General features: G+C 52.6%; 5 protein-coding genes across 5 annotated transcripts; 2 read left to right on the forward strand and 3 right to left on the reverse strand.

The window, feature by feature from the left end:
- Positions 1–133: 133 nt before the first annotated feature.
- On the reverse strand, positions 134–3510 carry BO72DRAFT_51570 (putative arsenite resistance protein Ars2). Its single transcript, XM_040949556.1, has 3 exons — positions 3078–3510; positions 996–3010; positions 134–946 (listed from the first exon to the last, which is right to left on the reverse strand). The coding sequence occupies exons 1-3, from the start codon at positions 3178–3180 to the stop codon at positions 311–313; spliced, it is 2754 nt and encodes a 917-aa protein (XP_040803099.1). The 5' UTR covers positions 3181–3510; the 3' UTR covers positions 134–310.
- A 1836-nt stretch (positions 3511–5346) lies between these two features.
- On the reverse strand, positions 5347–6465 carry hapB (transcription activator HAP2; the record flags this gene model as incomplete). The annotated part of the gene is made up of 1 exon (XM_040941106.1): positions 5347–6465. The coding sequence occupies one exon, from the start codon at positions 6463–6465 to the stop codon at positions 5347–5349; it is 1119 nt and encodes a 372-aa protein (XP_040803100.1).
- Positions 6466–9648: 3183 nt separating this feature from the next.
- Positions 9649–10149, reverse strand: BO72DRAFT_446383 (uncharacterized protein). The gene has a single exon (XM_040944284.1). It carries the CDS (start codon positions 10049–10051, stop codon positions 9845–9847), a length of 207 nt encoding a protein of 68 aa, XP_040803101.1. The 5' UTR covers positions 10052–10149; the 3' UTR covers positions 9649–9844.
- A 5595-nt stretch (positions 10150–15744) lies between these two features.
- BO72DRAFT_51722 (kinesin-3 motor protein uncA) lies at positions 15745–21126 on the forward strand. Its single transcript, XM_040949622.1, has 2 exons — positions 15745–16102; positions 16211–21126. The coding sequence occupies exons 1-2, from the start codon at positions 16054–16056 to the stop codon at positions 21082–21084; spliced, it is 4923 nt and encodes a 1640-aa protein (XP_040803102.1). The 5' UTR covers positions 15745–16053; the 3' UTR covers positions 21085–21126.
- Positions 21127–21532: 406 nt separating this feature from the next.
- BO72DRAFT_425313 (DUF821 domain protein) lies at positions 21533–23233 on the forward strand. The gene is made up of 2 exons (XM_040942903.1): positions 21533–22008; positions 22097–23233. The coding sequence occupies exons 1-2, from the start codon at positions 21619–21621 to the stop codon at positions 23036–23038; spliced, it is 1332 nt and encodes a 443-aa protein (XP_040803103.1). The 5' UTR covers positions 21533–21618; the 3' UTR covers positions 23039–23233.
- The last annotated feature ends 22 nt before the right edge of the window (positions 23234–23255 follow it).

Raw genomic sequence — 23255 nt, forward strand, 5'->3', positions numbered from 1 at the left:
TTAAATAACGACCATCGAGCAGCATTGGCTCAACCCGAGAGGGACGGAAGTATGATACAACTCAGCAATGCCGATGCTAGGAAACTGTTTTTCGATCCCAGATGAGTAAACTGTACCACCATAACTGAAACCCAAAACTACCTGCTGCGTCGAAACCAGTTTTTGACCTGCAAATGGAGAAGAAAGCGAGAAAAAGAGACAAGAACCCCTTGAGAAATACAATACAGACGCAACGAAGCCGAGACTAAATCGAAAGGTTTAAATGCAGCAGAAAGCCAACGCCAAATTGTTACAAGGTGGGCTAATTTCCTCAGTAATTCAACTCCCCACTGCCGGCACCACCAACGGCATCAAGATCCTCGTAGCTCTTCAGACTGCGGCCTTGAACAGCCTCGCGCGGACCCATACCTTGTTGCGCCCCACTGGCATCGGGGAAATTGCCGCCCCCTAACATAGCAGCCGCAGCGGGGTGGCCAGCAGGAATGTATGGGGCTCCAGAACTGGCCGGCAGACGACCTCCCGCTCCATAGATGTTAGACATACCACGGATCGGGCTCAAGCGGCCAATGCCACCTGCTTGTGCACCATGTCGGTTACCTCGGCGATCGTAAGGTCCGGTGCGATTGTTGTAGCGACCACCACCACGACGCACAACTCCGGGCTGATGCAAGCCATGGCCATCACCAGGAACTATACCATTTCCGCTCCAGGATGAGTTATTGACACCCATGAACCCGGGCAATCCAGAGCCAGGGAGACCCTGGAAACCTGGGGGCACACCACTACTGCCTGCGAAATGTGCCGGCATTGATGCCAGGCTGAACCCGCGGGGAGTACCCGCCTGACCTTGTCCAGTGCCCAAGGGGAAATGACCGTTGCTGTTGGCATCCGACCGGGAAGGCGCGATGCGAGCGGGATCGAGCACGTAGGCATTGACCAAAGCAAGCTATGACTTGTTAGCAACAGCTTAACCCACGGGGAATAGAAGCACTTACGTCGCTGCGAATGTTCTCATACCACTCAGTGTGACGCTTCTCGACGTGCTTACGCCAGAAATGATCCGCTTTGAACAGCTTCGTGCACTCAGGAACCTTGCATCGGTACTTTGACTCGTCCTCTTGCTTCATGAACTTGCTCAGCTCCTCCTCCAGGGCCTCGTCAACTGGCTTGCCGCCTAACTTCGCAATGTCCACATTTTCAGGCTCAAGGATCTGCAGGAGCTTGTCTTCAAAGGTCTTAACCCAGTTAAAGGCTCGCTGAAGCTGTTGTTCGGACTTGGAGCTGTATCGTTGAGACCGTCTTTCCTCCACAGCGGGCGGCTGTTCCTCGCCCTCCTCGCTTGGCTCTTTCTTTTTGACGGGGAACGGCTGCCCCAGTGCACTAGCTCGAGCGACAGCTTTGGACTGTGTTGTCAGACCAGCACGTGGGCGACGAAGATGTCCACCTGGACATTTCCGGGCAAGCTCGTGGACTGAGTCGCATTCAAAGACACAGAAGAAGCAGAAATTGTAGACTCTTCGAAGGTACTCCACCATCAAATCCAATTTCTTCTTCTTGGCCAGAAGTTCCTCGTCATCCACGTCGTCATCTTCCCATCCCTCCCGCTCCTCTCCTTCTTCGGCCTCGCCCTCATCGATATCATCAGCATCGTAATCGGACTTCCTCTTCTTAACGCTAACGGGGCCAGTCACAGGGGGCTGTAGCCATCCCTTGCCGCGCAGATCTTCGACTCTCTCCTCAATCCGGGTGAATCCATCCGCATGAGCCCCCATCTCCGCGTCCAATCTAGAAACCAATCTCCTGGCCAGCTCCAAATCCCGAGAGATGCGCTCGGGGGATGAGAACAGGTCCCACAAAGCCTTCTTGCGGGGTTGCGATGGGGGCACATGTACACCGACATGGCAGACAAAATCACCGTGAACTTCGTCGTGGATTGTTTTGTCATTAATAGCTTCGAGGGCTTTCTCAGCGGCCGACACGGTCACGTTTCCGTTGGAGTTGCTATCCTGATCCATCTCTTCACCTTCTTCTTCGCGCCCATCGCCTCTTTCAACGATGGGGACATCGGGAGCTGGGTGAAGCATGATCCAACCCATCCGATGATACTTCTTGGAAGGATTAGGGTCACTTAGACTGAGCCATTTGAAACCTCCGTCTGATTCCCCAAGGTGCTCCTTGCAAAATTCTTCGATTTTGACACGACTCACATTAGGAGCCAAGGTCTTGATCAGTAAGGCTGACTGGGATAACGCCTCATCCCGTAGGTCGCCGCCTCTGGCTGGGAGCAAATCCAAGACACCCAACGTCTCGCCAACAGCAGTTGTTTCGCCCTCTTCTTTCTCGATTACACCGCCGGCTCCGTCGCTCTCGCTCTTGTAGATACCTTCCAAAGTGAACTCATCGAAGATGCCGGTATCAAGATCGTTCTCCCATTGCTCATAAGCGCTCATGCGGAAGTCCATCAATCGGCGACGGAGAGGCTCTCGCACTTCCGGGACATATCGCTCTTTGAACCATTCCTCGTTGCGATGGTGTTGAACGAAAGTGCGGGCCATCTTGGCCTGAAGGTCAACTTTGTAGGCGTCGTAAGCAGCTTGGATTTGTGCCCTTTCTCTGTCTCTGTCTTCGCGAGCCTCGCGTTCTCCTTTGACGCGATCCGATGGGCGTCTGCCACCGTGCTTAGCGCGTTCCTTCTCTTCCTTGATTGCCTGCTCCGCCCTCCACCATTCTGCAAACCAATTGAATCCAACTTGGAAGTCCAGGTTGAGAGGGTTAGGCAGAGGATTTGTGGGAATCGGGCGCTTGCCGGAATCCTGCCCCGGGACATAGCGATCGATGTTGGCGACATTGGGCGACGGCGCAGAACGACGGTCGTCACGCTCACGCGCGGCATGCTCGCGGGACGCGCCGTAATAATCGTCTCGTGGAGCACGACGGTCGACCGGTTCATAGCGATCGATCATGGCAGGCGAACGAGAGCGGCCGCGACCCCGACGGCGGTCTTGAGACACTAATAAGTTCAAGATGTTATCAGTAGGCCGTGTGACTAAACAGACGACCAGAATCTTTCCACTTACCAGGCGATCTGCGGCGATACGAATCGACTGGTGCACGGGTGGCGTAAGGATCGCCGCCATCACGGCTTCTCCCGGGAGAGCCGAAAGTGTCATATGCATCCATCACAGCGATACCCTGAAGGGAATATCGGACAGTCCAAGACTGGAAGTCACTTCGGGTGAATGGTCCGGGTGGTGAGAATGGCAGAACAGGTCGCGAGTTGACCCAAAAGTGGGAGGGACAATGGATAAGCTAAGATGCGACATCATCGGATTAGAGTACGTCCTTCACTTGTAAGAGTGTCTCAAGGGCGGGACAATGATGATGGTTTGAAGGGACAAGGTGGGAAATGAAAGGATGAGGACGAGGCTGTAGGCCCTAAAATGGCCAGGGGACGAGGAAGAGGCATTGTTTTTCTTTGTAAAAGAGACAAGAGCGAGCCAGAGAGGAGAGAGAAATAAGCAGGGCGCTCACGCGAGCCAGACAACGATTGGAGGAAATGGGAGCACAATATGGACAAGAGCACAGATGATGGTCTCGAGGGCCGATCACGGCGCGACGCGACGATGAGGAAGTAAAACTTTGAAAGATGGAAAATCGCAGGCACAAGTGAAGATAAGTGAAGATAATTGGCTTGATCGAAACTCGATGAATTTTGATTGAGAGATTGATGAGAATGAGCGCAGGGTATTTGTGGAGGGGGGGGAGGAGATGAAAGACAAAGGCGATACGGAAGAGGATAGACTGAGCACGATAAGAGAGTAATAAGGCAAGGCAGGCAACCTACACGAGAAGCCTTGGAACGGAGAGGTCTGGATAGTCCACTTGAGAGAGCGAATTGGCGCAACAGATGTCCAACCCGATGAGAAGATCAGATGGAACGAGATAAGCAAACTCGCAACAGAGCTGAGTAGTGGTGCGGATCAATCGGTGTGGGGGGGGGGGGAGGGAGAGGAAAGCTGGAGAGGAAAGGAAAGAGGAAAGAAGGGGAGGGAGAACGATGGAGAAAGATGAGGCTGGAAGCCCAGAGGATGAATTACCACTATTCCGCATTCGGACTAGTTTGCCTGAGGCCTGAGGCCGGTGGCCTGTGACAGCGCGCGCCACTTTAAAATAGAAACGAAGCCCCCGAGTCCAAGATAAGATACTTATAGATGGGTATCAAGTTCGATCACTCAAAATGCTTCCCTCGAAATGCTTCCCTCGAAATGCCTCTTTACTCATAATTCAACTCAAATTTCAAGCTCCGTCTATAAGTACTCTAAATCATATTCAGAAGGCAGTGACGTCTCTCATGTTCTAGCTCTCTAGCTCTCGCGTCCTGGATATCCAGAGATCAAGCAGTATCCGATTTGGAACTGACAGAAATATCGAGATAAAACTGGTAAAACTGGTAACTGGCATATTTGTACATAACTAGCATGGGAATCATCCGTCGAAAATCACAAGCCGGATCAAATACCAGAATTGGTCGAACCATCAGCTGGCCATGGATGAAGGACAACGAATCGAGTTCGTGGGAAAGATTTGGGTGAAGGAACCCTGCGTCTGGCTTAAGTCGGACACGAGAGTCTGGACGCAGCGTCCCAATTGACAACAGTCAGATCACCACTGTTGACACTCTTCCAACCAGCTCGCGCTTTACCAGGCACAGACCACTCTTTAACTACCAACCATGGACCCCAAAACCACTCCGCGCCGAGGCAAGATCAAGTGAAATAGCAGGTTTGGTCAAGGAAACTTTAAGCCATCCATGACGGTCGCAAATACAAAGTTGTCAATAACATTTGGGGTACCCGTCGATAGGACTGGATAGCAGTCTGTATAAAGCGCTGCCATCGACTGTAAGAATTTAGACCTCCAATGGAAAGACGCTGGGTCATGTAGCATCAGCAGTGGCATGAACAACATAATCCCTTCATAATTCGGAAACCGTGCACCGTCCCGAGAGAAAAAGGAAAATAACAGAACATAATCATCTCACACATGCAATCCTGACAGGCTGAACATCATCAGATGTAAGGGGTGGTGGTAAAAACACTTCGTGCCAGCATAACGATATAAACAAACATAAGTAGAAAGGTGGCGTGAGGAAGAATGGAAGAAGAAAATTGCAACAACAGAGATAATGGTATGAACGTAAACATGTGCACATCGCTGGGTGGTTCAAGCGAAGGGGTTGTAATATAAAGAGGAAAAAAAAGGGAAAACAATCAAAAACAACTATCCGTAAATCCATGATAATGATTAGAAGAGGGCACGAGCTGGCGGCCTAAAACGGCAAAATATTCAGCCGTCCTCGTCAGACAGCTCAGCAGATTCGTTCTCGCTCTCCTCGGCACTTGTGCTCGCTTTCGCGGCGACAGTCTTGACCTTCTTGGGATTGGCATTTTCATCGTTGACGTCGCTCGACTTGCGCTTCTGCGCTGTGGGGGAGGTGGTCCCCACTGATTTCGTAGCATTGCTGTCGATGTTCTCCTGCCCAGAAGCCACGGCGCCGGCTGATTGCTTTTTCTCCATTGCAGCAACCTCATCGGCTGTTAAAAAGCGTCCACCGGGGCCTCTAGGACGCCGCATGGCATGATTGTGGCGCGACTCGTGCAAGTAAGGCTTGCGTCCCTTTGAGGTCAGTCGCAATTGCTCCTCCAGCTTCTGTCGGGCCACCCGGCGCTTCAGAATGCGATGAAATTGCTTCGCATTCACATACAGTGGGGATTCATCCCCGCCACCGGCAACCATATCAGGAGAAGCCTGGCTTTGCTGAATTTGAGGTTGGGGCGGAGCCACCATGGCCGGCGGCACGGAAGGTCGGCCAACGTGGTTAAGAACAGGCTGCGCACTCGGGACGTGAGGACTGCCCACATGGCTCATGCGACGCTGCTGCAACTGTGCACTCTGGGACATCGGTACTTGAGGTCCCATCGAGGCCATTTGACCCGATATTTGAGGGGGGGAACGAGGGTTCCGATCACTCTTAACCTGAACTCCAGCCATGCGTGGAGATCCCCGAGGGCCAGGTCCCATCTGACCCGGTATCGAGTCTTGATGGATGGGATAGAACGGGCCCGATGCTGCAGCCGTCGCCATGGCAGCCGCCTGGGTGGGTGAAATTCCATACGTTTGTGGCATCGCAGCTGCGACGCCGTACGATTGGGGAAAGTTCATCTGCTGATGTACTGATCCAGGAGCATTTTGCGGTTGCTGGTAGTGAGACTGTGAGGGAACGATTGGGGAGGCCTGGTGTGTAGGATGAGCTTGTTGCATGTGTGCCTGGGGGTTAGTGGGAGAAGTCATTGACCCTACAGCGGGACCTGCATTCGGGGGCGCTGTCTGGTAAGGGGCAGCGATGTGAGACGGGGCATGGGGATGCTGCCCGTGGGGCTGTTGATATTGCGGAGGATATTCCATCGTGAAGTCGCGACGAGCTTGTCGCGCTTCCAATCAATGAGGATTGATCGAGCGCCCTGGCTGTCAGGAACCAGCTAGTCAGAACCAATGATACTACAAAGACGAGACGGTTGACAGAAGCTCAGTTGTCGGAGACCAGGTTGGTAATGGTCAAGGGACAATGATAGGTCGTGAAGCAACAGTTGCACTTGGAGAAGATTACGGTCGTGCACAGAAAAATAAAGGCGGCCGCAAATAGTCTGTGGTCGTGACTGATGATTCGACGAGTTAAATGCGGAAGGTCTGCGGATTCTTGTTATAGTGTCAGCATGAAGCGCAGCACCAGCCGGTCACTGGATTCGGAGTGAGTGGGGTGGATGGGGGAAGAGAAAGGCGCTTGCACCTGGGCGCGTACCTCCGCTTTTGTTTTGCCAATACACTCGAGACGTCGACAAGAGTGACTGGGCAAGGTTGAACGCTTGTTTGTCCAAATTTCTCCAAGCGACTTTCTCCGGCGGTTCAGTGTCTTTTGTGGAAATCTTTTTTACGTTCTCCTCCGAGTGTAACGTGGTTGGGCTTCGATGCAGCGAACCAGGGTGTCCTCGATAAAATGTTGCACTTGATGCGTTGTCAAACAAAGCGCAATCGCTTCGGTGATAGCGCAGAGGTATATCTCCAGCACAACAGAGACAAAAAAAATAAACGGAAAAAAATAAATGCTACGCAGTATAATAAGACGACAACTGGCTGCGTAGTTCCCAGAGTCAGTCAGTCGGACTGCTTGCTTGGCCACGTCCGTCTTGAGGCGGTGCTAGCAGCGTGGTCAGCTTCTCAGTCGCGACCCGGTAGTGCGGGCTAAGGCTAGTCCACGGGTCCTCGGAACTATAATGCGGCGTGGGACGCGCTGATGTCAGGATGCGCCTGAAGGGGGGCTTGCACGGCTTTCTCAGCTACAGCACACAATTAGCATCGATCATCTCCACAAACCAAGATTTCGGCTTCTTGATTTGTGTGCTGTCATCCAGGGTAAAAGCGTCAGGGTGGAAGGGGGTGGGGAGAGGGGAGGGGAAGGCAAAACCGTGGCGTCTTCGTCCATTCAGGGCTGAAGGATGTATGCGTTGGCAAGCGGAATCATGATGCAGCCGGTGACATACCTTGTTAATTGCAACGCACTCGTGAGCCGAGACAAGGGCAGTGGTCTGCTTTTCGCGTGTCCTTATCAAAAAAATACGTGTGAACTGAACTCAAGGATTTCAGTTCGCGATGACGGAAATATGATTCGCGTCTAGCTAAAGGTGATAATGTTAGAGATATCAGATCCAAGACGATGGCAGGCAGGGATTGACGCGTGGTGATTGGATCGTAACGGGCGGGGAGGGAGGGGGAAGAAAGGTAGCAGCAAGTGAAACACAACAGAAAGCAAGCATGACACGATCGCGGATCAAAGGGGACTTGGCGAATTAGGACAAATGACAATGACAGCGACAATAGTAGTTCAGGTACTGATCAACTTAACAGGATAGAATTTCCAGGTTTGCTTTGCGTTTCCCCAGAGGATGAGAGAGAGAGAGAGAGGGATCACAGTCGCGGTGTGCGGGTCGCGATCGCAGCGAAGGGCAGAAACAGAAAACAACAACACGCCGCCGCTGCCTCGTGGTTTGAAACAAGGTTAATTACCTTTAGCAGCGATTATTCTCCGCGGGAAGGGAGAAGGTTCCAATGCAGCGCAACACGAAAAGGGCAAATCAAGTCAATGATTTGCCGGAAATCAACTGTCACGAGGGAAGGGATTTGGATTGATTCGCGGGTTCGCGCTTTCAAGAAGAAGGCGGACAGCAGCAGCAGCAGCAGCAGCAGCTAACACGCTTACTTCTCTCTCTCTCTCTCTCACACACACACCCTCTCTCTTTCCCTCAAGCTGTTGCTTTGCGGTGCTGCCGCTGATGTCAGTCCGGCCCGGGGTTGATCCGCCGAGTCAAACGCATCAAACATCGGAGCCCACCCTTGCCCGGGGAAAAAGCAGCAAGTATGACAGAGCCAAGACTTCGCTTGTTCAATCAAATAACCAAACGGGTAATGAAAAACACAAAATTTCTATATGAATCATGCACACAAGCACACAGAATAAAAAGGCACAAAGTTGACTGGTGGAGAAGCGTGCTTGGGTGATGATTGAATCATTATGACTGGGGTCTGATAGGAGTGCTGGCAGTGAGAGCTGCACGGCGGTTGGAGAAACAACCTGGCTGCAGACCACGGGGGGGGAGGGGAAAGGAGATTGGGGGCCAGCCTCGGAGATGAAGGGGAGGAGGGTGTAACGGGATTGGGCGTCAACCAGATTAAGGTGATGCAATCAGAGGCATTGAGAGGAAAATAAGATAGGTGATCACAAATTCACGATGCAAAAAGAACTATGAGCAAGGGGTATGTATGGGATGGGGAATGGAAAATGGTATTGAACTGTTTAGAGAAAAAAAAACAAAGTAATAGTGTTCACGTACCTTAGATGGTGATTCGATCACAACCGTGGTAAAGGCAGAAGAGAGATGAGGAAAGTGATCAATCACAAGAGGAGAGCGGATGGGGGTGGGAAGGGCAAACGACGATTGGGTTGGACAAAGACCAGATGGGTGATGGGTTTGAACTTGGGGAAGCCAACCCAGGCTGGAGGGAGGAGCGAGTAGGAAAAAAAAGAAAAAAGAGCAGAGAACCTTGAAACCAATGGGCTCAATGGGCTCTGTGCGGGCAGACAAGAACAGTCCAACTGGGGGGGTTGACTGGACTCCCTGGAGGGGGGACACGCAAGGACTGGAGAGGTTGGATGACCAACGAGAGTGAGCAGAGAGAGAAAGCCGCAGCGAGAGGAAGGGGCGAGCGATGGGGCATTTGTACCGGCCGCAGTTGCGAAGGGGAGCTGACTGGCTCGGTAGCTTCGTCGACTTTCCAACCTTTCCAGTTCCAACAAAGGTCGCCTCCAGGGTTTTTCGCTCCATCGGGTTTAACCTGTCTTAGGTAAGGCGGTCCGTCACTGACCGTCATTACTTACCCGTACTAGAAATTACCACCTGTATCTTCCCCAACCACCACCACCACCACTACCCTCGCCCGCCCACCCACCCACACAGTTGCAGTTCCTTAAGTTAGTTGCTTTTTTAATTCTCCTCTTAAAGGCTGGGTGCAGGCTCATCAACAATCTCAGTTGATCAATGTTATTTATCTATCTATATATCTATCTATCTATCTGTCAACAGCGTCTGCGTCTTGATCTGGTCATAAGCCAACTGTTCAAATGATAAATTAAAATGCCCTTATGTTCACCATCCATCTACCCAGGAACAGGGTTTCTTCGCCGCCCAGTCTGGAAAGCATCCGGCCATCCCGAATGCTCATTTTGTGACTCTCAGCAGGTGTGACCCAACCGGGCCAAGCGTCCTCGGGAATCGAACAAAAACTGTAAGACCGAGGATGGTGGCCGACCTTCAATTTCACCAGCCACCCCAGGCAGTATGTAGCTACAGTATTGACTGCCAGTGCCAGCCAGGTGCTGATGATCAAGGACAAGATCTGCTGGCGTCTCCTCTTGGACCAGCGCCTGTTTCTTTGACATGGGAGTCTCTTATTAATACCTGGTTAAATACGTACTACTCTGATTATGTGTGACTTCTCCATCGAGAGCTCTGGCTGGTCGCGTCAATCTTCGCATTAGCATTAGCATTAGCATTAGCATTATTCAAAACAACCAACTACTGTAGGCAGTGCTTTAGCCAGAACGTGCTTCCTGCACCATGCGACCTGAGCCGTGAAGTCACACTGATTGTCCGTCCTTCTGTAAGCGCGGCCGTTTTCTTGCTTTTCTTACCATACGCCGCACGGTGGTGTAGTCTGCTACTGGCCAGTGCGCTCAAACGTCAGCGGAGTTCATCGAGGAGCCATGGCCAGTCTCGGTTATATCTCCCTTTCAGGAAAGACACCTCGGAAAATAATAATCAGAGGAAAATGCAAGCACGAGCGCATTCGTTCGTTTCTCTATCTATCTATCTATCTATCTATCTACCTACCACTGCGGGCTGCAGACCTCTTCAGCAGAAGCGAAGTATGAGTATACCTATGCGCATTGTGGACAAGATTCATAAACTTGTAACAGCTCGCATCTGTAACTTTTCCTTTTCCCTTTTCTTTCTTTCACTTTTTGCAGGATGCGACGATTCTTTGGGAAATCACTAGCGCTCGACCAAGCGCTGGATCACATTCTAATCAAATTTCCGACGCGACCGTGGTCCGCTATCGCATATTGTGGTTGCACACCCAACAATCGGACAATGAACCGTGACTACCGTGGGCCTCTAAGCGCCCTTCCGTCCATAGTATACTACTGTTGTCCCAAAATCTATAGTTATCGTTTGGGAATCTCGAGACGAATATGCAATCATGTGATTGTTCCGTTACTCGATGAGAGGAGAACGTAGAGAGCTCGCATGCTCAAATTTCTTGGGTTGTACGACTATTAACAAAGTGACGGAACTGTCCTAGTATGTCACATATGTAGCGGAGCTGTGTCTGCAGTTTGTTGTCTTTCTAGTCCGTACAGCTGCTAAAGTGGACGTCATTTTGCGGATGGTCTTATCCAAGTCCGAAAATATATACATCCGTTCTAACACGAGGCTCAAGTTCTATTGTGGAAGATCAGGTCCAATCCTAACTCGGAGCACCCAAACACCTTGCACAAGCATTGTAAAGAACCCAGTCGAATTTAAAACTCTCCGCATTCTCGGGCCTGTTTGGATTTTCACACCATCGTGATTGCTAGTGAGATAGAGGGTGGATTGTTAGGCTGGTCTGTTCTATACCACGTGTGAAGCTTGACCGCCTGGCGCAAACTTACCCGTACAGCTTCAACGGAGCGGAACAAAGAACCTCTGTCGCATCTCCAAATTAAAAAGCAAGTGACAATAAAGGAACCTCACTCAACTGCGAGAAGATGGATCTTGGCACTCATAAGGGTCCCCATGACACTCGCGTAACTGCGTCTAGCTTGAGCTTGTGTCAAGGTTGGGATTGGGATCTGAGACTATCGTGGTAGATTGAACCCCAGCAAAAAGCACCCACCTAAGCTCTGGCCAGGTGACGTCAGGGCAGCTGTGGGTGACAGTCCCCGCCACACCGCTCCATCTTGGTCACAAACAGCAGTGAGCGAGTAGCTGGGCATGTTTTCAATTGTGAATCATCAAGCTCTAGACTATCCCATCGATGTTCCGCTCGGTCGTCCCTCCGCGTCTCTGGCCGTATTCAGCTGGCGAGGTTTGCACAGTCTTGACTTTGCCCAGATCGAAGTGTAACCCACATTGGCGAGAAAGTGCTAGGCCGGAGGACAGACCAAGCGCTGCGGAGGGTTCCACTAACCGATCTTTCGGGATGCTATACAATGACATCAAGTAACATAGTTAGCTTTTGGTCGCACGAACATAAGCTACCCATACTTGGCCAGCTGTGCTGCCTATAGATAGATCTAACCATTGACCTACTGCTCATAGCAAGAACGCGCTCACTGGTTTGAATTTAGCCGACCTCCCCAGCAAGCAATGCCGACTAGTTCTACTGTTTTCGAGATGACAAGAAACGTATATTTGTGAGTTCAACCTATTCATCACCCGCCAAGATCCTCTGATGCAGCCCATGGCAGTGCGCCTGTAGGTTCTAAAGCCCTATAGCGCGCAAATTATGCCATCGGCTGCTCCCTCACGTGGCGGAGAGCCTTTCTATTTGACTTTCCGCCAACATCGTGTTTTGAAACTGCCGTGTTTCCGTGTCAATGGGTGTTCTCGTTAAACTGTCGGGTGGCGGAAGCTGCTGGCCTGACTTGAGTCTCGCAGTGGAAGAACAGCGTGACCGACCGATCGAAACTTTACCTTTTGTCCGGCCATTCTATCGGATCGACTGCGCCCTATGAGATACCTTGCTGTCATACACGCAATCGGAAAGACACGAGATGGGGCCACGCCGAAAGATTGTATACCCTTGACAGTACAATCAATCGAGTCCGATCACAGGGATTAAGGTAGTCTTCATTTCTGAAACACAAAAGATTTCGTCAAGATCGAGGATGTCATAATATATGGAGCCATCCGTGGATCACGAGCATGTGCTCAGCTTGATTCTACATAGGGGAGGATGTGTACGCGAACCAGCAACCTGATCATAATCTTTCTAGAACACTATTTCAGTTCGACACCATGGGATTCTTGTGACGGCTCTATGGCCCATTGTGCTACACAAGCCAATCCGCGCACAATCACCTGAAAGGCCATCGAAGAACTGCAGCGCGGAGGCAAGGAGCGAAGATTCCGCCGACCCAGGTGGTTTATACCATTTGTACAGCGATCCTCATAACGTCTACAAGTGCAATGAACCTTGTCACCCGAGTCTACATTCAGCGCTACTTCACTCAATACACTGCTCCGGGGCTGACTGCCATATTGGTAAATCTTGCCATTGTAGGTAGTAGAATGGCTCCTCCCGGAGAGTTGAGGAACAACTTACGAACACATAGCACAAATTCCCACTCGTCAAGCGGTTATGCTGATTGATGCAGTGTACGCTTCACAAGCGCAACCCTTCCATCTCAAAAGGCTCATTGAGCGAAAGCCCCTTACACATGATCATCATCAGACCGAAGTATTGCATCGCACAATTGAGGAGTCAGGTTGAACAATAGCCAGCTACTGACCTTTGCAAGGGGGAGCGAAAGAATGGGCGTCCAGCCATAAACACCAAATGGAACGATTGCATGCTGCTGTGTGCAATGACAGGATGGGTTGCTAAGATATGACGCTTCCATGGGCCGGTCCATTGGCCACCCGGGCCATGGACTAGGCATTGCCTGCCAGATCTGTCCCGCCTCGATTCGGTTCGCTAGGCTGTGTTATGCTACACTCCAGATACCGGGTTTTTGATGATTCGAGTCATCCTCCCCGCTGGACTACAATTCGGTAAGATACAGAGGTTCACAGAGCGCTCACATGAGCAGTGATACCACCTTGATGATCACCATCGAGGAGAGTTCCAGCTTTGTGAGGTTGTGCTCGCTTCCAGAGACTTCTGTGTGATATGCACTGAACTCTGAGTTGTGCCGGCAAACCTTCTTCTCTTCAGGTAGAGAGTTCCTCCTGTGGGGTTGCTCACCTTTGCCCCAGTGCCTTTGACGAGATGCATGATGGATGAAGAACGGGGATTAACTCTTTCATAGAGGGGCCGACACATCAGGCTTGATGACACATAGCGTCCAGGAGCGGAGTACAGGCCCTGGTACCTTTGAGTCTGGTCCAAAGAATGGTACTGATGACTCTTTCCGCAACGATTCACCACAGCATCAGTGATGCGATGCATTTTGTCCAAGGCAGAATCACTAGTAGGATGTCCCAATATGGTACCCTTCGTAGAAGAAAGTACCTCTTCTTAAGGAAAATGTCATTCCTGTGTTATATCCCAGCTGCTTAGTATGAGTAGACTCCGCAGGGTGACATTCAGTACGGGGCCGCGATTCACCAATGCATGTTTACATAAGTGACTGCTACGTTGCTTTGAGGAGAGGAATGGTGCTTATTGGATAGCGATATGCCTTCACCAGACTTGGTAGAGGCCAACGATTCTGGTACCTTACCGTCGGCTACCTGTCCCTCTCTTACAGGTTTAACAAACCGATCAACCGCATCCTGCCAGCTGTACATGCAGCATTCGTGCAAACCTAGTTTACAAATCGAAAGCAATCAGAGAGGCTGATGGTAATAGTACCTTTCTCATATACCTCGCATCACCAGCGCCTGAATCAAGTCCGCCTGGATCACTGGCATCAGAGGAGGTACGCGCTGTACTCGTTCTTAGGCTATGCGATAAACTGATGCATCATGGTCGGGACTCCACCTGTAAGACCTATGTGTGCTCAAGACGTTCAGGTCAAAACGAAGAGGAAATCTTCCCTGATTGTCGCTCCGAGCCTCGGAGGTGACAGCGATAATCGTGATTTATACCCATCTTGGAGTCTTACTAGTCTTACGCGTATCTGACCTACGGCCAACGAAGAACAAAGCCAGAAGCACAACTGATTGTCCCTGCGGACCCAGACAGTCAACAGTCCGACTGACCCAGTTCTCTTGGGCGGGAAGTCTATAAGCCATAGTTGTTATTGCATATCCAAGTCTGCCTGATTGCGGCGACAAGGCGGGGTGAGGTAGAAAGGATTAGATGGCTACTTAAGAGATCATTCTCTCAGCTACAAATAAAGAGACAGCCTGACCCCGCAGTCGCCCTCCCTTTGGCGAAGACTGGTGTGGTGACCAGGCCGCATGGGTCAGGAGGGGCTTGTTTGGAAAAGATACTCCGAGGGCTTATGAAGGGTTGGGCAGACAACCACCGTTAACAAACGTGAGAGCAAATGACGTACGTAGAGCACCCGTGAGAGGAATTGTGGCTACAACTTGTAGCTGAGCATAGCCCATGACTTTTTTTCTCTGATCTTACTATTCATGCTGATAAGGGAAGAAATCACTGTACCTTCATTTCATTCCTCCAATTCATTATCAATTATCTAGTTCAAGCCGAGTCTAAGCCCTGCAGTGGAGAGCGGATAATCTCTGGAACCGGTGGAACTGCAGCAGAGGGTAGTCCACCATGAGCCTATTACAACGCAATGATCCTGGAAGCACCAGATCTATCAGACACCTTATGTTGGAGAAAGCAAATCATGATGTCGAGAGGACACATTCAAGAATGTGTGCCTGCAGATGAATGCATGGGTGAAGATGGAATACTCACCACTCAGTAAGTGTACCAACTTTTAGTGACTGCTAGCAAGCCCAGGGATAAATGACTAAGCTCCCAGGGAGACCAGATCGAGATATGATTGGTCGAAGGTGTCACAGGGACGCTTACGTGATCGCCCTCGAAACCCGCCCCGTCTCATAGTGTGGCTTTTCCCCGTCCCGTGCTGCTGCTAAGTGACTGCTGCTACTGCTGCTGCTGCTGCTTGTGCTTGTGCTTGGGGGGCAACGAACTGAAAGGTGAAGAAGAACCCAAGAACGTTTTTGCCAGTCGAGTCCAGTCCAGTCTACCAGCCCTCGGACCTCGATCCGACAAATCAATGCAATAACACTTCCACCTCTCCCCTCCTCCCTGTTCGAACCTTCGAGACTATCGCTGCTCGGTGAATCCCTCCTCTTCGCTCCGGTCTGCTTGTCGCACTGCAGTCGACTCCTCTTCCGCTGAACCGTCCATGTTTACTGCGATCCTACTACCCCTAAGACGCGCCAAACGATTCGCCCGCAACAATACATGACGTCTTTGTTGACATCCGGCCTTGTCTGTCAATCTTCCAGTGACTCCTTTCCATACCCCGAATCCCGAGCTTAGAAGCAATCACCCGCGGACCCGGGCCAAAAAAACACACCAGCTTGCGAAACATCATAGGGCGGCGCTCCTTGTAGCGTTCGCGACTTTTGTGTTTCCCGCTTTGTACTGTTCAACAATAACCCCTGTCACCCCCCCCGTGTATCGATAACGACAAGAAGCGGAACGAAATCCCCGAAAGAATCCCCCGTCGGTGGGAGTTAGGCCAAGATGGGTAATATCAAGGTGGTGGTCCGAGTACGGCCGTTCAACAGCAGAGGTGAGTGAGCAGAAAAGAAAAACAGCAAGGGCGAATGCGACGGAGTGGACTCGCACATACTCCTGGACCCTTCGACTGACTGGCCCATCTTTCTCTCCCGTCATCTAGAGCTCGACCGAAATGCAAAATGTATTATTCAGATGAAAGGGAACCAAACGGTTCTCATCCCGCCTCCTGGTGCCGACGACAAACTACGCAAGGCCGGGGGGAAAGGTGCCGTGGAAGGGCCGAAAGCGTTCGCCTTCGACAGGTCGTACTGGTCTTTCGACAAGAATGCCCCGAACTACGCAAGCCAGGACAACCTCTTCGGTGACTTGGGTGTGCCCCTTTTGGACAATGCCTTCCAGGGCTACAACAACTGCATCTTCGCCTACGGTCAGACGGGTTCCGGAAAATCGTACTCGATGATGGGTTATGGCAAGGAGTATGGTGTCATTCCTCGGATCTGCCAGTCCATGTTCGAGCGCATCTCTGCCATCCAACAAGACAAAAACCTTAGCTGTACCGTCGAAGTCTCCTATCTCGAAATCTACAACGAGCGAGTCCGCGATCTGCTCAATCCCTCGAACAAAGGGAATCTCAAGGTCCGCGAGCACCCGTCCACAGGTCCATACGTGGAGGACCTGGCCAAACTGGTCGTGCGCTCCTTCGATGAAATCGACAATTTGATGGACGAGGGTAATAAGGCCCGAACGGTGGCGGCGACAAACATGAACGAAACGTCCAGTCGATCGCACGCCGTGTTCACCTTGACCCTTACGCAAAAGCGCCATGATGCCGAAACCTCGATGGACACCGAGAAGGTTTCCCGAATCAGTCTGGTCGATCTCGCGGGTTCGGAAAGAGCAAATTCGACGGGAGCCACCGGCGCGCGGTTGAAGGAAGGTGCTGAAATCAATCGATCGCTGTCCACCCTCGGTCGGGTCATTGCTGCCCTGGCGGATGTGGCTTCTGGAAAGAAGAAGAATGCTTCAATGGTTCCGTATCGTGATTCTATCCTCACATGGCTGCTCAAGGACTCTTTAGGAGGTAACTCCATGACGGCGATGATTGCTGCGATCTCACCTGCCGATATCAACTTCGATGAGACTCTGAGTACTTTACGGTATGCAGACTCGGCCAAGCGAATCAAGAACCACGCAGTGGTGAACGAGGACCCCAATGCACGGATGATCAGAGAATTGAAGGAAGAATTAGCGCAGCTGAGAGCGAAGCTTGGTGGTGGTGTAGCAGCAATGGCCGGCGCAGCTGCTGGCAACCCCGCTGCCGCTGACGGCATCCCACCCGAGGAATCTTATCCCCCAGACACGCCTCTGGAGAAGCAGATGGTTTCGATTCATCAGGCGGATGGCTCAGTCACCAAAGTCAGCAAGGCGGAGATCGTGGAGCAATTGAACCAGAGTGAGAAGCTTTATAAGGACTTGAACCAGACGTGGGAGGAGAAAATGGCCAAGACCGAGCAGATCCACAAGGAGCGCGAAACAGCCTTGGAGGAGCTTGGAATCAGTATTGAGAAGGGCTTCATTGGCCTCAGTACACCAAAGAAGATGCCTCATTTGGTCAATCTCAGTGACGATCCATTACTCGCAGAGTGCCTTGTGTACAACATCAAACCAGGAACCACCATGGTTGGCAATATGGATCAGGGCAGCCATGTGGAGATCAGACTGAACGGATCCAAGATCATGGCCGATCACTGTAAATTTGAGAACGTGGACAACATTGTCACCATCATCCCCACCGAAGGCGCCGCCGTTATGGTGAACGGATTGCGCATCGATCAACCCAAGCGCCTGAAAAGTGGGTTTCGGATTATTCTGGGTGACTTCCACATCTTCCGCTTCAACCATCCGCAAGAGGCCCGTGCCGAACGAGTCGAGCAAAGTTTGCTGCGTCATACGGTCACCACAAGCCAGCTTGGCTCACCCGCGCCAAACAAAACCCATGACCGCAATGTGAGCAAAACCGGGTCGGAAATTGATGGCGACTCGAGTAGGGCCGATTCACCGATGCCGTCGCAGCCCAGCAGGGAATCCGATTGGTTCTATGCTCGCCGTGAAGCCGTCAGCGCTGTACTGGGGCCCGATCACATCTCGCATATGCCTGATGATGAGCTGGACGCCTTGTTTGAGGATGTGCAGAAGGTCAGGGCTACACGCCGGGGCCTGGCGGAGAATGAGGAGGACTCTGACTCGTTGAGTTCTTTTCCCGTACGAGACAAGTACATGTCAAACGGTACTATCGACAACTTCTCGTTGGATACTGCCATCACGATGCCCGGGACTCCTCGTCCCAACGATGACGATGAGGCACAGAGTGGAGCCGATGCGACTCTGCAATCTGTGCGCGAGGATATGCAGCGGCAGCTGGATCGGCAGAAAGAAGAATACCAAGACAAACTGAGAAATGCTGAGACGTCATCCAGTCAAGACGTTGAAGACCTCCGCTCTGAAAAGACCCGGATGGAGGAAGCCCTACGGACAGCGAAAGAGGAATTTGAGGAACAACTCAGGAAGCAAAAGGAAGCATTTGAGTCTCACATGAAGGATCTAGGCCAACCGGTACCCAAAGTCTATGAGAATGGCTTTGCCAAACTCGACGCCCGGGAACTCGAGGTCGCACGTTCAGTTTATTGCCACTGGTCGCAGCAGAGCTACGTTCGCATGGCCGAGAAGGTGCTGCAATACGCGTCGCTGCTAAAGGAAGCCCAGGTCATGAGTCAGATCATGGATAAGAACGTTGTATTCCAGTTTGCAATCATCGATCATGGACACAACATGGCCTCGTCTTATGACCTCGTACTGAACGGTATCTCCGGAGACGAGGACGTTGTCTTGGATGACGCTAGGAAGCCATGCGTAGCTATCCGCGTCATCGACTTCAAGCAATGTGTGATCCATCTCTGGTCCATCGAGAAGCTCCAGCGTCGCGTCCAGGCTATGCGTCAGCTACACCAGTACATCGACCGTCCTGACTACATCCAGCATTTCAAGTTAGAGAATCCCTTCTCCGAACCCTGCTCGCCTCAGTACTCGCTTGTGGGTGACGCCGACATTCCGCTCACTGCTGTCTTCGAAACTCGAGTCCAGGATTTCTCCGTCGAAGTTTTCTCACCTTATACGCAGAACGTCATCGGCATTATCCGACTGTCTCTGGAACCCTCCTCGGCCCAGGCCCCGTCGTCTACGTTGAAGTTCAACGTGGTCATGCGGGATATGGTTGGGTTTGCCGAATGGGAAGGGTCGGAGGTGCATGCTCAGCTCGTCGTGCCTGGGATCTCCGAGGAGGGCGGTGCCACTACGACGCAGATGATCAGTGGATTCGAAGAAGCCCCAGTGCGATTTGAGAGCGTCCACAGCATGAGCTTGCCATTGTTCAGCCCCCGCAGCGCCGCTCTGAAAATCTGCGTCTATGCACGTGTGACCCAGATGCACCTCGATAAACTTCTCAGCTGGGACGACATGCGTGACTCAGCCGAGCCGGCGCCCAAGAAACGGAAAACTCCACGGATTGCCGAAACAGAGTTCTATTCCGAAGAGAGACACGACGTTTTTGCAAGGGTGCAGATCCTCGAGTTGGCGGAATCCGGTGAATACCTTCCGGTTGAGGTTGTGCAAAGCAATAGCCTTGATGCAGGCACATACCAACTACACCAAGGGTTGCAGCGTCGTATCATGGCGAACTTGACCTATAGCTCCACCGAGAGTCTACCTTGGGATGACCTGACCAACATTCGCGTGGGGTCCGTGCGACTGCTGGACCCTTGGGGCAAAATCCCGGATCAAGACCTGCAAACCCCCGACGTTCCACTGAAATTCATTCAAGAGCCTGGTGTGAAAGAGAATGCAGACGGAACTTCTAATATCACCATCATAGGCCAATGGGACTCCAGTTTGCACGGGTCTCTGCTTCTTGATCGGGTCACTGCGGATAAGTACCGCGTCCAGGTGACCCTGAGGTGGGACCTGATATCTTCACGCTTGCAGGACCCAGTGCCCTTCGAGATTGACTTGACTCTCCAGATCCAGGGTCGAACCTATGTCCGGCCGCAATCCATGTTCAAGCAATTCTTCAACTCCACGCGTATTGTGCACTCGACTGTTTGCATGTTTTCCTTGGTGGTTCGGCCGGTGTCTGCCAAGCGGGCGGCAGACCTGTGGCGCATGAACACGCAGAATGATTACGTCAAAGGCGAGGAGTATCTGACTACGTGGTCCCCACGCAAGGTGTCGCTCGTGCGGGACTATGTTGCTGCGCGCAAACGGCGGCGACGCATCGCCGAGTTGTATGCTGCGAAAGGAGCTCTCAGTGCCAACAGCTTGGTGGCGTCGCCTATGCGCAGTGGACGCTCGACCCCTCTTCGGAGCCAGCAAGGCGCGGACCGCGATGCGAAACTGCTCCAGAAATACATCGATCTTTGGGCGAAGAGGACCGATCCGATAGAAGCAATCCTTGTTCGGAGCAACACCGAGCCTCCTGCAGGCGGGGCGGCTTTTTCTTCTCGGATCCGGCAGCCTTCGTCCAGCGACGACGAGAACTTGAGCTCCACCTCCGACGAGGCATCCCTGAAGCCGCGATTTGTGGCCACCATCCAGACTCTCCCGAAGAATCCATCTTCACTCAAGTCTGGATACCTACTTACCCCGGATGATACCAACAGCCACTGGGTGCGGCGGTTTGTTGAGCTTCGCCGACCTTACCTGCATGTTCATTCCGTCCCCGACGGGGACGAGATCAATGCCATCAACCTGCGCAACTCGCGAGTCGATCATTCCCCTGATTTTGCACGGCTTCTCGACGGGCCAGGAGCGACGGGTGACCGTGGGGCGTCGAGGGGCCGCCATGTGTTTGCGGTGTATGGGTCGCAGAACACGTTTCTGTTCGCGGCCCGGACGGAAGCTCAGAAGGTGGAGTGGATCTTGAAGATCGATGAAAGCTACTTCAGCAACGCTGGGGCGCGGGCGATGACGAATGGTTCTTGATCGTGCTGTCCCCACCCCTCCAATTTTGTAATGCATTGCGTCTCTTTTTCTTTCTCATTTTGAGTGATTGGCAGGCCTGGTGTTCATCTTTCGTTAGACTCGTGACAACCCTTCCTGATTGATTTTGAGATACCCCTGAATACCTTTGCCCCGATGGCGCCTGTGATCTCCATGTACATACATCTTGAGACTATTTCGACATAGAAGCAACCGCCTCCTGGCCTCGTTTTGGGTTGTGTAATTGGCAGTACGTACTGGTAGTGGTTATATACGTAGTAAGTCGATTATGGTATTAAGCCTAGATCTGGCGTGGAGAGCAGACTTGATGCATACTCGAACGTAGTATGAGCACAAGTAAATGAAAGGTTGCCATGACAACCCCCATTGCATCATGGGGGATCTGCGCTATCAACATTGAGCTTATCGCATCGACTCAACTGACATCTATCGCGCATCAACCTTACACCACAGCGCGAGATCTTGCAGAGGACGCTTTCCAAGAGGAATGCGCCTCGCCCACGACCAGAATCGAGGATGTACACCATATCAAAAGCGCACCTCCTCGCCACCGCCGCCGTCCTCTCGCTGATCATCACGACGTTTCTTATCTTCGGCACGCAGTACTCCACCTCGGTCGCCAAATATGCGCTGAAGACATCTCTGCAGACCGGGGGATGTGCCCCGCCGCCCGCGGAACTTTCTATGAGCAGCAGCAACACCACCACCGCGTGGGAATTCGAGGTGACGCGCGACGGCAACAACTACGGGCTCACAGCGCGGCAATGCCGCGCGGCGTTCCCCAAGCTGTTCGTGGAGATCGACAACTCGACGGCGACGCGCGCGCAGAACCCGATCCGCTATGAGGAGTTGGATCAGATCGAGATGGCGGATGGGATGGTGCGGGGGATGATTGCGGATGGACAGGTAGGTTTTGCCCTTTTCCTTGTGTCAACCCACCCCCCCTACACCTAAATATCAACCCAACCTAACCTCACCACCCCCTTACAAAAAGCTCTACATAATCACCTACACCCCGCAACCCGCCACCTTCAGCCGCGCCAAAGCAACGCTACACGCGCTGCACCGCGCCCTCGCCGCCTCGCCGGACCCCCTCCCACCCCTCGAATTCATCCTCACCACCGAAGACTTCTACCTCCCGCCCCCCACCACCGCCGGCGGGCCGCCAATCTGGTCGTACACTAAACTCCCGCACCACCGACACACCTGGCTGATGCCCGACTTCGGGTACTGGTCGTGGCCGGAGGTGGGCGTGGGGCCGTACGGCGCGCTGCGCGCGCGCATCGCCACCCTCGAATCGACCCTCCCCTCCTTCGCGCAGAAGCGCAAACAGCTTCTCTGGCGCGGCAGCACGGCCACCAACCCCGCCGTGCGGGGGACGCTCCTCAAAGCCGCGCAGGGGAAGAGCTGGTCCAGCGTGCATACTCTGGACTGGGATTCTGCTTCCGGTGATGCGTCCGCCGGTTCAGGTTCAGGTTCAGGTAAGGGTATGCCGGAGGCCTTCCTCCCGATGCACGAACACTGCGGCTACATGTTCCTAGCGCACACGGAGGGGCGCAGCTTCTCCGGGCGTGGAAAGTACCTCCTCAACTGCAGGTCGGTGGTGCTCTCGCACCCGCTGTCGTGGCGGGAGGCGCACCATGCCGCGCTGGTGGCGGCGCCGCACCCGGAGGCGAACTATGTCGTGGTCGAGGAGGAGGGGTGGGCGGACTTGGACGCGAAGATGCGGTGGTTGATCGATCATCCCGAGGTGGCGGAGCGGATTGCCGACGAGGCGGTGCGGACGTTCCGCGATCGGTATCTGACGCCCGCGGCGGAGGCGTGTTACTGGCGCGAGTTGGTGGGGGCGTATAGTCGGGTGTCGGGGTTTGTGCCTGTGTTGGAGGGCCGCGAGGGGGTGGTGGCTTTTGAGGATTGGGTTTTGGGGGGTTCGTAGCTTGGTTTCTTGATGAGAAAAAAGAAAAGACAGGGGTCCGGGGGGGGGCCCCCGGGTACGGTGATTTGTATACTTTGTATATCTGTATATGGTGGTTTGGGTGTGGTTGGCGTTGTTGGTGTTTGGGAGTTATGAAGGTATGAGTTTATGAGGCTATGAATTTGGAACCTAGGTGTTGGGTTGGGCTTTTCCCTGGTATATGGTGTATTTTATACTC

This window comes from Aspergillus fijiensis (assembly GCF_003184825.1).
Source record: "Aspergillus fijiensis CBS 313.89 unplaced genomic scaffold BO72scaffold_14, whole genome shotgun sequence".
Classification (NCBI taxonomy): Eukaryota; Fungi; Ascomycota; class Eurotiomycetes; order Eurotiales; family Aspergillaceae; genus Aspergillus; species Aspergillus fijiensis.

Excerpts from the sequence above, each read along its gene's own strand:
- BO72DRAFT_425313 (XM_040942903.1), top strand. The coding sequence starts at position 21,619 with ATGTACACCATATCAAAAGCGCACCTCCTCGCCACCGCCGCCGTCCTC. Across the intron at positions 22,009-22,096 it reads GGATGATTGCGGATGGACAG|CTCTACATAATCACCTACAC; the intron begins GTAGGTTTTGCC and ends CCTTACAAAAAG.
- BO72DRAFT_446383 (XM_040944284.1), bottom strand. The coding sequence starts at position 10,051 with ATGTCAAAGAAACAGGCGCTGGTCCAAGAGGAGACGCCAGCAGATCTT.
- BO72DRAFT_51722 (XM_040949622.1), top strand. The coding sequence starts at position 16,054 with ATGGGTAATATCAAGGTGGTGGTCCGAGTACGGCCGTTCAACAGCAGA. Across the intron at positions 16,103-16,210 it reads ACGGCCGTTCAACAGCAGAG|AGCTCGACCGAAATGCAAAA; the intron begins GTGAGTGAGCAG and ends CCCGTCATCTAG.
- BO72DRAFT_51570 (XM_040949556.1), bottom strand. The coding sequence starts at position 3,180 with ATGGATGCATATGACACTTTCGGCTCTCCCGGGAGAAGCCGTGATGGC. Across the intron at positions 3,011-3,077 it reads GTATCGCCGCAGATCGCCTG|TGTCTCAAGACCGCCGTCGG; the intron begins GTAAGTGGAAAG and ends TGAACTTATTAG. Across the intron at positions 947-995 it reads ATGAGAACATTCGCAGCGAC|CTTGCTTTGGTCAATGCCTA; the intron begins GTAAGTGCTTCT and ends AACAAGTCATAG.